The sequence below is a fragment of the Balaenoptera borealis genome, assembly GCF_965194805.1.
Source record: "Balaenoptera borealis genome assembly, chromosome: 14".
Lineage (NCBI taxonomy): Eukaryota > Metazoa > Chordata > Mammalia > Artiodactyla > Balaenopteridae > Balaenoptera > Balaenoptera borealis.
This window is the reverse complement of record NC_138875.1, coordinates 66,137,225-66,149,612: the sequence shown is the minus strand read 5'-3', so window position 1 is coordinate 66,149,612 and position 12,388 is coordinate 66,137,225. Positions and strand designations below refer to the sequence as shown.

Here is a 12,388-nt window from a genome sequence, read left to right as displayed (position 1 = left end):
CATCTGATAATCGTGACCCCTTGCTTTCAGCTGGACCCCCAGGCCCTGCAGGACAGAGAGTGGCAGCGGACCATCATCGCCATGAATGGGGTATGTACCCATGGGGCTGTGTTGGCACCCGCTTCCTGCCGAAGGCTGGGGTGGTCCCGGTCTCTTCCAAAACAGTCGGAAGGAGGCTGAGCCTGAGCTGGTGTCTGAGGGGGGATGTGGCTGGAGGAGGCAGAGGCACCGTGGGGCAGGATCACTGTGTGCAGGCAGGAGTCCGCCTGGTGGCTGGAGTGCAGTCACCCGCCAGGCACTGAGCATCCCTCCTCAGATGGCAATCCAGTGGCATCATGGGGACAGACAGGGCCTTGACCCTGGGGTCTGCCCGTAGAAACTAAGACCCCTGGTTAGCCTTCAGTGCCCCAGAAGGATTTTTTTTTTAACATCTTTATTGGAGTATAATTGCTTTACAATGGTGTGTTAGTTTCTGCTTTATAACAAAGTGAATCAGTTATACATATACACATGTTCCCATATCTCCTCCCTCTTGCGTCTCCCTCCCTCCCACCCTCCCTATCCCACCCCTCTACATGGTCACAAAGCACCGAGCTGATCTCCCTGTGCTATGCGGCTGCCTCCCACTAGCCATCTATTTTACGTTTGGTAGTGTATATATGTCCATGCCACTCTGCCCCAGAAGGATTTAGACCTTAAAAAGAAAAACTAGTACCACACACCAAAAAAGGTCTGGGCATGTAGGACAAAATGTTACCATTTGATAGATAATTCATCTTTTTGTTATATTATTCTCTATACTTTTTCTCTAGTGTTTTGTTGTTGTTGTTAGAATTATATAAGAAAGAGAAGCAATGGGGTCGTTGGGGGAGGTTCTGCAGAAGCTGGTCCTTAGATCACCCTGACCATTCCTGGCTCTTGCTGAGTTGGACTAGGGGCCACCCCCCACCTGGACCTTACCCTGCTCGCCCCGGGGGGTGGGGGGTGGAAAGAATTGCTGAGATCCCGGGGCCCCTGGGAACACAGGCTGTGAGGACCAGGAGGGTGAGAGGATCGTGTCCCCTCCACCTGCAGATTGAAGTGAAGTTGTCAGTCAAGTTCACCAGCAGAGAGTTCAGCTTGAAGAGGATGCCTTCCCGAAAACAGACGGGCGTCTTCGGAGTCAAGATCGCAGTGGTCACCAAGTGAGTGGTGAGGGGTTGGGGCTCATGCGTCTCTTGTCCCCAAGGACCGAGGGCGCCCCCTCCCCAGGTGTTTCTGGAGGAAAGAGCAGGTGTGGGTCTCCTGCTCTGTGCACGGTCACTGCACGGGGACGCCTCCCAGGCCCTTGGAGCACTGTGCTCAGCTGCCTCCCGTGTTTACCATGAAAGGTGTCCCCGTAAGCTCAGGGGTGTCCCACCCCCTTCCCGTGCTGCCCGTGGAGCTGCGCTTGGCAGGGTTTTCTTCCCTCACTCGGAATTTGTCACGATCAGGCCTCCTGTTCAATGATGGAAACCCTGCCCCTTTGTCACGGGTCAGTTGCCAGGAGAAGCTTGTGTGTAGGTTTGAGGGCAGTTCTCAGGGACACAGGCCGCCTCCTCCCAGAATCCATTCGCTTCCCCGATTTGGAATCTGGCCGGGCCCTGACCTCGCTGGTCGTCAGGCAGGGGACCTGCGTCAGATGCTCCCTGGACACCTTTTGTGTCCAAACACTGCTCCCTGCTGCACCCCAGCCGTCCCCCCCCAGCACCTCCGGGTGGCTCAGGGAGGGAGCAGAGAGCACCGTCAGCAGGTACCCCAGAGAAGCACTGCTTGTGAGAGTGTCTAGGGACAGAGCTTTGCTGGGCTCCCGAATGCAGTCACTAAACTAGACTGAAGCTGACCCTCCAGACAGCAAGTCTCCTGTGTTTGAAGTGCTCTTACCCCGGCGTCCTGCCTGGAGCTGCTGGAATTGTCCGTTGTTAGGACGTGGAAGAGAAAAGTGTAGAATCAGGAGTCTGAGCACGGGCGTGAGGCAGCCCCATGGAGCTGGTCCTCTGGCCGGGCTGCCTGCTGGGCTTAGGGCTCACCTCTGCCCCAGGCCTGAAGGGGTCAGGATTTTTCTCTCGCACAGCAGGTAAGGGGCAGGGCTGAGATCGGGTCCCCTGACCCGACTCAGAGACCAGACCGCTTTCCAGGACCCTTGCAGTCACCTGTTAACCCAGGGCCTGGGATCTTTTAGCTGACTTCCAGTGGCTGACCTCACTTAGAAAAGCCTCCTGACTGTCCCTCAAAGGTCGTGTGTGACTTGTAGGGTGTCCAGCCATCTGGAGCTGTTGGAAAGGCCCCGATAAGATATAAGCAGTGATAATCGTGAGATCTCAGAACAGAGGGAGAACACACAGAAGGCTCTGGGTGTGCCCAAACCTGGGTGCTTCAGGTGTACAGAGAGGTGCGGGGATCAGCCCCACTGAGGGGCTGCCAGGCACTGAGGGCGTCCCCTCCCCTGCAGGAGGGAGCGTTCCAAGGTGCCCTACATCGTGCGCCAGTGCGTGGAGGAGATCGAACGCCGGGGCATGGAGGAAGTGGGCATCTACCGCGTGTCCGGAGTGGCCACCGACATCCAGGCACTGAAGGCGGCTTTTGACGTCAGTGAGTGTCGGGCTGGGCAGTGCGGGATGGTGGTGTGGGCACAGTGCCCAAGCCAAGATCCTGGGGTGCCCGTTTATGTCACAACGAGAAGGAAATGGCGCTGTGGGAGGAGGTTCTGCACAAGCCAGTTCTTAACCCATCCTGACCACACGGGCGTGGCTCTTGCGGAGTTAGACCAGGGGCTTCCGTGGGGACGGCCCCATCTCGCACCGGGGCTCCGCCTGCTTGCCCCTGGCCGGGAGTGGAAAAGAGGTGCCAACCAAAGCCCAGGGGTCAGTGCGTCTGGCTGCAGAGAAGCCGGTGGAACTGCCCCAATTGCCAGATAAGGACACGAGACCCCAGAGGGTCCTGGAAGTGGAAGGGGGCAGAGCCGGGACTTCAGCCTGGCCTGGAGCCCTGGACGTGTGGGCCCAGCCACAGTTACAGCTCCCTTTGGGTGGCCAGTATGGGCCCAGCCTGTGGCTCAGAGGGTAGAAGCGACTCGGGGTCCATTGTGGGCCTTGTTCCACATCTGCACTCTCCCCAGACAACAAGGACGTGTCAGTGATGATGAGCGAGATGGACGTGAATGCCATTGCCGGGACGCTGAAGCTCTACTTCCGAGAGCTGCCTGAGCCCCTCTTTACCGACGAGTTCTACCCCAACTTCGCCGAGGGCATCGGTGAGTGAGGGGGGTCAGGGGCGAGGTGAGGGAACCCGAGTTTCAGCCCAAACCCTGCATGTGGCTTGGGACTGAGAACCAGGCCGGTCCCGAGAGGCCTCTGCCCATCCTCAGCGGGCTGCCCGCTGTCCCGGTCCCTCCAAGTCACCCGAGAGGCTGCAGCAGCTGGCGCTGCTGTGGACACGCCTGGGTGCGGGGTCCTGGAGGCCACTGTCCTCCTCACCTACCCTAGATCCTGGCCCCGTCAAGCAGGGCTTCAAGCCCGACCTGACCCCTAGTCCACCTGGAGGGTGGGGGGCACTGGCGCATGGGGCAGCTGCGGCCTCCGCACCTCCCTCCAGGGCCGTTCAACAGAGGACCTGGCCCCCTGAGTGCACAGGGTGATGTGATGAGGGGGCCTTGGGGCCTCGCGGCCCTCCTGCTTGTCACTCTTCCTGCTTTATTCCAAGCCCGGCTTCCCCTGCCTTGGGCTCTTCCGAACAGAAGGCGGGAACGGCCGAGTGTGCCAGGAGGGCAGCTGTGCCCGGCGCCTCCTGCCGCTGGTCCCTTTGGTGCCATTGACCCCTTTGAGATTCAGAAAAGGCGTCCAGGGTGGCTGGCTCCCCACCCCAGCTCCCACCACAGCATCCTCAGTGGGGGCCAGTGCTGTGTGAGGCAGGACGGTGACGGCCCTGGGCTGTCCTGTGCCCTCCGACACGGGCCCTGGGAGAGGCCTCCAGCCCATGCTGTGACCCTGAGAAATAACCGCCCCCCCGCCCCCTGCAGCTCTCTCAGACCCCGTGGCAAAGGAGAGCTGCATGCTTAACCTGCTGCTGTCACTCCCGGAGGCCAACCTGCTGACATTCCTCTTCCTTCTGGACCACCTGAAAAGGTAACCCCAGCTCCTATGTGGAGGCTCAGGGCTCCGGGAACCCCAGGGCAGCAATGGGAGGGGGTCCTCCATTCTCCGCTGTCTCCCCGGTGTCAGACTCCCCAGCAACCCAGGGCCTTCTCTCTACACCTGCCCCAGTCTGTGGTTATCCCCTCTGGGTACCAGAGCCACTGCCACCCCCATCCCTCTCTGCCACGGCGAATGGTGTGCTCGGATCACCACCACCACCGCCCCTCATCCATCCCAGAACCGGCCCCACCACCGCCCCACATCCATCCCGGAACCGGCCCCACCACCTGGTGGCCTTGAACGCTCTTCATCCCGGGCCCCTCTGACCCAGAAGAGCCAGGGTGGGGTCTGCTTTCTGCACAGCTGGGGCTGAGCCCTTCCTCCCGGGGTGGCCTGGGTCCCCGCCCACCTCCATCCTCAAAGTGGTGTCACAGCAGCACCCGCTCTTCTGCCTCGGCCCTCCGCAGGGTGGCAGAAAAGGAGACAGTGAACAAGATGTCCCTGCACAACCTCGCCACGGTGTTCGGCCCCACGCTGCTCCGGCCCTCAGACAAGGAGAGCAAGCTCCCTGCCAACCCCAGCCAACCCATCTCCATGACCGACAGCTGGTCCCTGGAGGTCATGTCCCAGGTACGATGGCCGTTGCCACCCGGCCTGACACAGGTGGCCTCTGTCTGCCCCCTCCTGCATCCTGCCGGTGGTTCCCACCGAGTTGTGCAGGATGGGTGTCCGAGGTTTGGAGAGGGACTTGTCCAGGGCCACGAGACAGGGAGGAGTGGGGAGGACCCAGGCCACTGCTTTTTCCTCTGCACCTTTGTGGGGTTTCTCAGGGCCCGCCCCACCTGGCCGTCCTTCAGGGGCAACCAGATCTCTTGCTGTGAGGGGCTTGTGTCACCAGGAGGGCCCTCGGTCGCCAGGCCCTGGGCTCTGCTGGAAAGGCCTCTTCTCTGAGCCGCTGTCCCCTCCTGCTCTGCCCGGCAGGTCCAGGTGCTGCTGTACTTCCTGCAGCTGGAGGCCATTCCTGCCCCAGACAGCAAGAGACAGAGCATCCTCTTCTCCACCGAAGTCTAAAGGCCCAACTCCACCTCCAAGATGCCGGCAGAACGGCCTGGGAACCTCCTAGGGAAACGGGCAATCCACAGAGCGGGAACCGAACCTTCTAGAGGAGTCATTAGGCCACCCCCCAGGGCCAGGCTGCTGCCAAGAGACAACTACCCAAGGCAAAAGGCCAAGTTGCCTGGACAGTTCCAGGCCCCCCTCCGGTGGGGCCTGAGAACCCTGGGCTGGCCTCAAACTGTGGTTTTCTACGCCACCACCAGAGGGCGCCCCAAGCCAGCCCTCGTGTCTCCGGTCACGGGCCTGGGCGGGACCAGGCAAAGGGAGTGGTTTTTACGAATTTAACTTATGAGAGTTCAAAGATTTCTACTGGATCACCTGTCGAGATGCACCCTCTCCAGGGAGAAGGGAACAGGAGCAGATTCCCTCGGTATCGTGTCTTGAATAAATACTGCTGCTGCTTCGTGCCCAGGGGCCAGGCCCTGTCCAGCGTGGGTGGGGGCGTTTCGATTTCCCAGACTTAGAAATTCGACTCCTGTTTGTAACAGGGTTTGAAAAGCTAAATCTACACTGTGTAGTGCTTGACCCCTTTCACCTCCTTTCTTCTTTCTTTCTAGAAGAATTTGTGCAGAAATGGGTCTTCTTCCTGTTCTATCCTGTTGCTTTGTTTTTGCTGATCACGTGCCCCTCGGAAGGCAGCTCCCTGCGGAGCTGCGTAACGTCCAGGACCGGGCACCAGGGGAGGGAGGCCCAGGCTGTGCACTTTATGGCTGGTTGTCTAGGGAGAGTGATCCTGTTCACCATCCCGACTGTCCCGCCGGGCACGCACTCTCCTCATCAGCTCAGAAAGGCCTTGATCTCTGGCCTCCTCCAGCCTGTGGCCCATCTGCCCCCAAATCTCCCTTCCCCTAATCATGTCCCGCCGCCCCACCCCACCCCCGCCCCACCCCGATCGCTTCATTCCTCGCTCTTTGCTACACACACTCAGCAAACTTTTGTAAAGCTTTCCTCTGGGCGGCGGCAGCTTACCGACAGCTTGTTTTAAACTTTGATCTGAATAGCCTTTTGATACTTGAATATTTTTAAGTTTTATACATAGTTTCTAATTTTTTTCCTAACAGATTCAGATTCCTAATAAGATGTTAGAATGTACTCTGTGGACAATCTGTGTCCCAGCGGCATCTCGTCTTCCTCTGAGCGCCAGCTCTGTTTCCATCAGGAGCCATTTCTGAAGTCTTCTGAGCATCTGGAATTGGGGGGCGGGGATTAGGAACAGGCTGGGCCGAGGGTAGGGGCTCCCATCCCGAAGCAGGTGGAGAGACAGAGCCCCCCATGCTCCACACACCTGTGCGGAAGCCAGGATGTGCCTGGTAACCCTCCTGACCATCTGACTTGGAGGAAAGAGAACTGGGGAAACCACTAAGTATTTTGAAGAAACAAGTCTGTGAAGAATTGCATCACTTTTTTTAAAAAAGGGATGGGGGCGAGGAGAGAAGAAACTTCCATGCTGGACTTGCAGGAAGAGAGGATGTAGCTGAACCGGAGGAGGGAAGTGGTGGCATGACTCAGGAAAAGGCGTTTGCTTGTCACGCGATTAGACCAGTAACAGGTGGCACTGTCCAGGACCCTTCCCGTGTCCCTGGCGGGGTGGGAAGGCTCAGCTGGTGTGTCAGCGGGCAGCTCCTGCCCAAGGTCGCGGCACACAGGGGGCCACGTGCCCCCCCCCCCCACTCTACCCTCTGCTCGCGGACCTGCCGAGGCAGGGACGGAAAAAGAAGTCACTCGAAGGTCTTAAGTCTGCATGTTGTATTTATTTAGTTGTACTTTTTTCTCGTGAGGAGAGCAGACCCACCGTTTTAAAGCAGTGCTGCTCTCCTGGGGGATGAGGGCGGGGAGCAGGGTCCTCTGTGCTTTGCATGTCTCTGGGATCCATGGGTTTCCCAGGCCTCCAGTCCCTGGCCTCTTCTGGCCTGGCTTCCCATCCCCGTCTGGCTCTACAGGGGAAACACACTTTACTTAGAAAAGCTAGACCTGGCCCCGGTTTCTTTTTCCCTGGAGTCTCATGATTTGCGTCTGTCGCATTGAAACTGGAAAGCAATCTCTCAGTGTCTGTGCCAATTTTCGTTCCCTCCCCCCATCTCCTTCCTCTGTTTGCTTTTTATTTATGTAGGATGCGTGGTGTTTAGTGATGGAATGACCACTCTTTCTTGTTCAGCTGTCCAAGCACTCCTTTGCCGAGCCTCAGTGGTGGCGGTCGCTTTGGGTCGCTGGGCGCCCCTGTCGTCCGTCTGACACTCAGGCCTGAGGGTCGGCAAAGCCGGTGGGCAGGTGATTGCCTGGAGGCCAGACGTGACCTTCCACAAGGCTCAGCCGCTGGACTTGGCAACGAGAAGTGATGGCTCGCCGTCTGGGCCCTAGGTCTGGGTCTGGAGCCTGAGCAGAGGGCAGCCCAGCCTCGGGCTGTGGGTGGCAGGCAGTCTCTCCGCAGCCGCCTGTCTGAGTTTGAGCTCGGCCGTGTCTGTACCACCACAGGGGAAAGGAAAGCTGCCACTTTCATTAAAGTTCCCCAAGACGACTTGTGTCAGTGGTGATGGCTGCAGTAGAAATAAACACCGTGATCAGAGCCTCTGGGAGCATCCCCGGAGCCACTGGGTTGGGGCTGAGGGTGGGCATTGGAGCTGGAAGAAGAAGCAGGTGGAGTGGAGAGGTGGGTGTCAAGGAGGCCTCCCTGAGGGTAGTGGGCACTGCTGGGGACAGGCCAGGCCCAGGGCACCCACTTGCCCACAGGCAGTCGCCCCGCTGAGCATGGGGCCGTCTGGTTTGGGACGAATGGCAGAGGGGACACCAGCCGTGCCAAGTCCAGGGGCAGGGAGGGCTCCAGCCCCACAGAGCCTAGCCCTGCACGAGCCCCTCAGCCTCTGTGGTTTCCGGTGGTGCTGCCAGGTGCAGCCTTTCTGTTGCCAGCAGACGGGACATGGGTCACTCTTAGCCGTCACCAGCCTTGCCCACAGAAAAAGCCACCCAGCTTACAGGGAAGCCACACCCAGGTGGAGAGGGGTGTGCAAGGTGGGCTCTGCTGATGCAGCTTGGGACGAGCTGGGGCCACACCCACTCGGACCCCTATTGCCGTGCTCGGTGCCTGTCAGCCATCACCCCGAGGCTCCCCCAGGGTCTTCATGTACACCATGCCATCTGCCCACCTGACACCTGCTGATAAGGAAAGGGCTGCCACTGGCCCTCCTCCAAGTATTTGGCCCCTAAAAGGCTACTTAGCTCTCTCTATCCCTACCTTCCTATTTGAAAATCTGTTCTAAAAAAAGAAAAAGCCCCATTGCATCTCTCTTACTAGGAGTTGATTTTGGGGGCAAGCTGACTGTCGCCATGTTCCTGAGAGCAGGTGCTGTGTCCAGCCAAGCCCAGGCCAGTGGCATGGCCCAGGGAGCAAGACCGTTCACTGCTATGGAATTTGAGGTCTTACACCTCAAAGACCCTCAGAGGCCTCTTAATCCAATCCCTTTACTTGGTTGGTGGGTAAACAGGTGCGCGAAGGCCTCCCCACACACCCGGTGTCCCAGAGTTGGTTGAAGAACAGAGGCTGGGAACTTTGTGTCTTGATCCCTATAGGCTGGCTCACTTTCTGCTGGACTGGACATGGCCAGCTGAGCAGGCCCTGTGCCGAGGCCCAGCGTCACACACGTACCCTGGTCAGATAAAGGAGGGCAGGATTTTGTGTAGAAATCTCAGAAGAGCTTGTATACCTGCCCCCCCCCAAAAAAGGATGCCCCAGTTGCCTTAAACGGAAGCATTTCCATGATGAAGCTAATGGTGGGCTGTCACAAACGGCTCCGGAAAAATAAACAGAAAAAGTGAGGGGGCGACAGACACACCAGCTCTTGAAGAGGCCCAAATGGCCTCCCAGAGCAGCTGCCATGGGTCAATGGGCAGGATCGGGCCTGAGGGTCACCTCTGGGTGAGGGAGCTGTCAGACCAGGGGAGAGAGCCCTGCGTCACCACAGCTCTCCCAGGGTGGGAAGCCAGACAGGGCATGACAAACAGGCAGCCACGTAAACGGTTTCCTGGAAGATGGAGCCCTGGTGCGTCTCAGATGTGTCTAGGTTGGGAAGGAAACCAGCTGCTTGGGGGACTGAGGCTGCTCCTCTGCATGTCGCCAAATGAGATGCACCAAGTGCCCGGCCGGACCTCATAGGCCACGTGTCCCAAGACAGGCCTTCTCAGGGCCTCTCTGGCCAGTTCCGCCAAGTCACCAAGGGCTCAGTCCACACACCGACTCCTTTCCGTTCCCCTCCTGTGGGTGGAACCGGGCGACCTGACCAGAAACTCTCCCTTGGGGTTTTCAGTCACTTGGTGGAAACGAGCCCAGCAGCTGGGGATGGGGAGGTTCAAAGGGGATTCTGGCCAAGAAAGGGGCCTGAGGAGCATGGTCTACATGGGCTCAGGTCCTGAGCCACTGCCAGCTGAGCAGCCCCGGGAAGAGGGGGCACCAGGATGGTGGCCGCCCCAGACGTGGGGCTTCCCCGGGGCTCGAGGGCTTGAATGACCCCTGGGCGTGGGCCTCCCAAACCCAAGGCCTGGCCCCAGGGCCAGCGTGGGAAACCGGGACCCATGCGGAGGGAAACAGATGCTGCAGCTGCTTGTTTAAATAAAACCACCACTTAAAAACTGCCTTGCTGGGTGGCACTGCCCTGGTTCCCTCTGGGGCTCCCCAGCCCCCATAAGCCCAGCCTCCCCACTGTCACTGGGCCAGAAGGAGGGAGAAGCAATGGGGAGAGGGGAATGGCTGCTGTTTCTTCTATTTTCTGAAAATAACGTTTCCAATGTCGGGGTGGCGATCAGAAGTTAGTTGGAACAGGCTACGGCCTCTGTGACTTTTGTCTGTGTTCTTCATTAGATAAGCACTCCTGATCTGCATTTTCCAAGCAGGGCCCTTTCATCTGGTGACGGCCAGGAAGAGACTCCTGGGGCTACTGGTCAGTGGGCAGCGGCTGCAGGAGCCTGTCCACCCTGGCAGGCTGGCCTCTAGCCTCTGAGTTTCTAGCCCACCCAAGCCATCTCATGCTAACCCCGCCTCCAGGTGGTGCCATGCTGGGGTACTAGAGGGTGGTAAATTCCTCTTCCACCAGCTGGCATTGTCCACACCCTCCCTGTGCTCCTTTCTGGCCCCCAGGGTTTTCTAGACTCCACTGCTCCACGGTAGTTATGAACTGAATTGTGTCCCCCAAATTCACATGTTGAAGCCCTAACACCTAGTGTGACCATGTTCAGAGATTACCTTTAGGAAGGTAATTAAGGTTAAATGAGGTCATAAGGGTGGAGCCCTAATCTGATATGACTGGTGGCCTTATAAGAAGGGGAAGAGAGGGACTTCCCTGGTGGCCCAGTGGTTAGGACTGTGCGCTTTCCCTGCTGAGGGCCCTGGGTCGGGGAACTAAGATCCCACAAGCCACGCAGCACGGCTGAAAAAAAAAAAGGAAGAGCCACCAGAGATCTCTCTCCACTTCTCACAGAGGAAAGGCCGTATGAGGACACAGAGAGAAGGGGCTCAGCTGCAGTAGAGGCCTCAGGAGGAACCAACCCGGATGGCACATTGATCTTGAGAAAAATCAATGTCTGTTTAAGCCCCTGGTCTGTGATTTATTGTTATGGCGGCCTGAGTCCACTAATACAGTGGCCTTTGGTTATTCTGACCCCTGGATGTGGAGCCAAGCGTGGAACTCGAGTCCTCCCCATGCTGCTCCAGGTTAACGACCCTCTTAAAGGGTCCCAGGGTGGTTGACTGATCACACCGAGGGCAGGGGGCTATCACCCTCCTTGTCCGGGCCACACCAGTGAACCTCATGGATGAGCACATTCTGGGGGACCGAGGCTGCTCCTCTGCGTGTCCCCAGATGAGATGCACCAAGTGCCCGGCTGGACCTCACAGGCCACACGTCCCAAGACAGGCCTTCTCAGGGCCTCTGGCCAGTTCAGCCAGGTCACCAAGGGCTCAGTCTGCACACCAACTCCTTTCCATCCCCCTCCTCCTCCTCCTCCTCAAGTCAACTGGAATCTCTTCCAGTTCACACTTGGCCCGTGGCTCCTCTGGCGACCCAACCACAGCCACTGCCTGGGTGCTGGCCAAAAAAAGAAAGGTTGGGGGCTGTGAGTCCTGAAGATGATTCTCGATTCTCAAAGAGGAGACATGGGCATGTTCGGAGCCTTGGGATGTGTGCAGGATTCTCGGGAGACTAGTTTGCAAGGGGGGGCACCAGCGGCTGAGGGAGAAGGCCCAGGGTCCAGAGGCCAAGGCTTGGGCAACTCATGCAGCTCCCAGAGCCTCACCTGTAATTTTTTTTTTTTGGCTGCGCTGCACAGCTTGTGGGATCTAGTTCCCCGACCAGGGATTGAACCCGACCAGGCCCACAGCAGTGAAAGCGCGAGATTGCCAGGGAACTCCCTCCTCACCTGTAAAATGGGGACTTGCTCACTCTGACACTGGGAAGGGGCACACACAGGCTGAGGAGCGCTAGTTAAGCCTCAGGCACATTTGGGCGGAATCCCTTTATCCAGCTCATCATCCCTTGTCTTCCGTGTCCCCACCACGATATGCCATTGTTTCCTGAGGGCCCCATGGAGTTGAACCAGGAGGCTGCACAAGGGTGACTGCTTTCTGTGGTTGGGGACCTAGAGTTGAGAGATGACAGAAGAAGCATTTCCAGAGCCCTTGCCACATGCCAGGCCCTGCCCTTGGGACGCTTACAGTCTCTGGGGCCATAGACATTACTGTTTACTAGCCGTGTGATTGCCGTGTGCAGAGAAGCACGGTGTCCAGGGGGGCACTTATTGGGGTGGGGACGTATTATTTAGTTCCCCAGCATCCCTGACCGGTGTGGGAGAATTGCCATTGTTCACAAAAGAACTGGAAGTACAGAGAATTTGAGGGCCCTACTCGAGGTCACACAGCTGTCCCGGCCAGAGTTTGGGCTCAAGTCCAGAGACCAGCAGACCTGGTACATGGGTTCCCTTCTTGCTGGCATCAGTTTCTCTGACTGTGAAACAAGAGGGTTTCATGATCTCTGATCTCTGTGGGCTGTGAGGAAGGGGGGACACCTGTCCTGAGTTGGTGTCCTTTCTGTGTCTCTTCTGGATCACCTGCAAGCCAGCTGGGCATCCCAAGGAGTCTC

The 12,388-nt window shown here is 58.2% G+C and overlaps 1 protein-coding gene across 6 annotated transcripts in view; it reads left to right on the top strand.

The window, feature by feature from the left end:
* Nucleotides 1–7,782, top strand: part of BCR (BCR activator of RhoGEF and GTPase) — a 102,649-nt gene extending 94,867 nt beyond the window's left edge. For 5 of the 6 annotated variants that reach the window (XM_082354145.1, XM_082354143.1, XM_082354144.1 and 2 more), the window contains 7 exons: nt 31–90; nt 1,075–1,184; nt 2,471–2,610; nt 3,137–3,271; nt 4,037–4,142; nt 4,619–4,781; nt 5,133–7,782. In XM_082354145.1, the coding sequence (XP_082210271.1) occupies nt 31–90; nt 1,075–1,184; nt 2,471–2,610; nt 3,137–3,271; nt 4,037–4,142; nt 4,619–4,781; nt 5,133–5,222 (804 nt within the window). In that variant the 3' untranslated portion in view covers nt 5,223–7,782. The remainder of the gene's footprint in view (nt 1–30; nt 91–1,074; nt 1,185–2,470; nt 2,611–3,136; nt 3,272–4,036; nt 4,143–4,618; nt 4,782–5,132) is intronic. The other variant, XR_014234174.1, reaches the window with a different exon arrangement.
* Nucleotides 7,783–12,388: the final 4,606 nt, after the last annotated feature.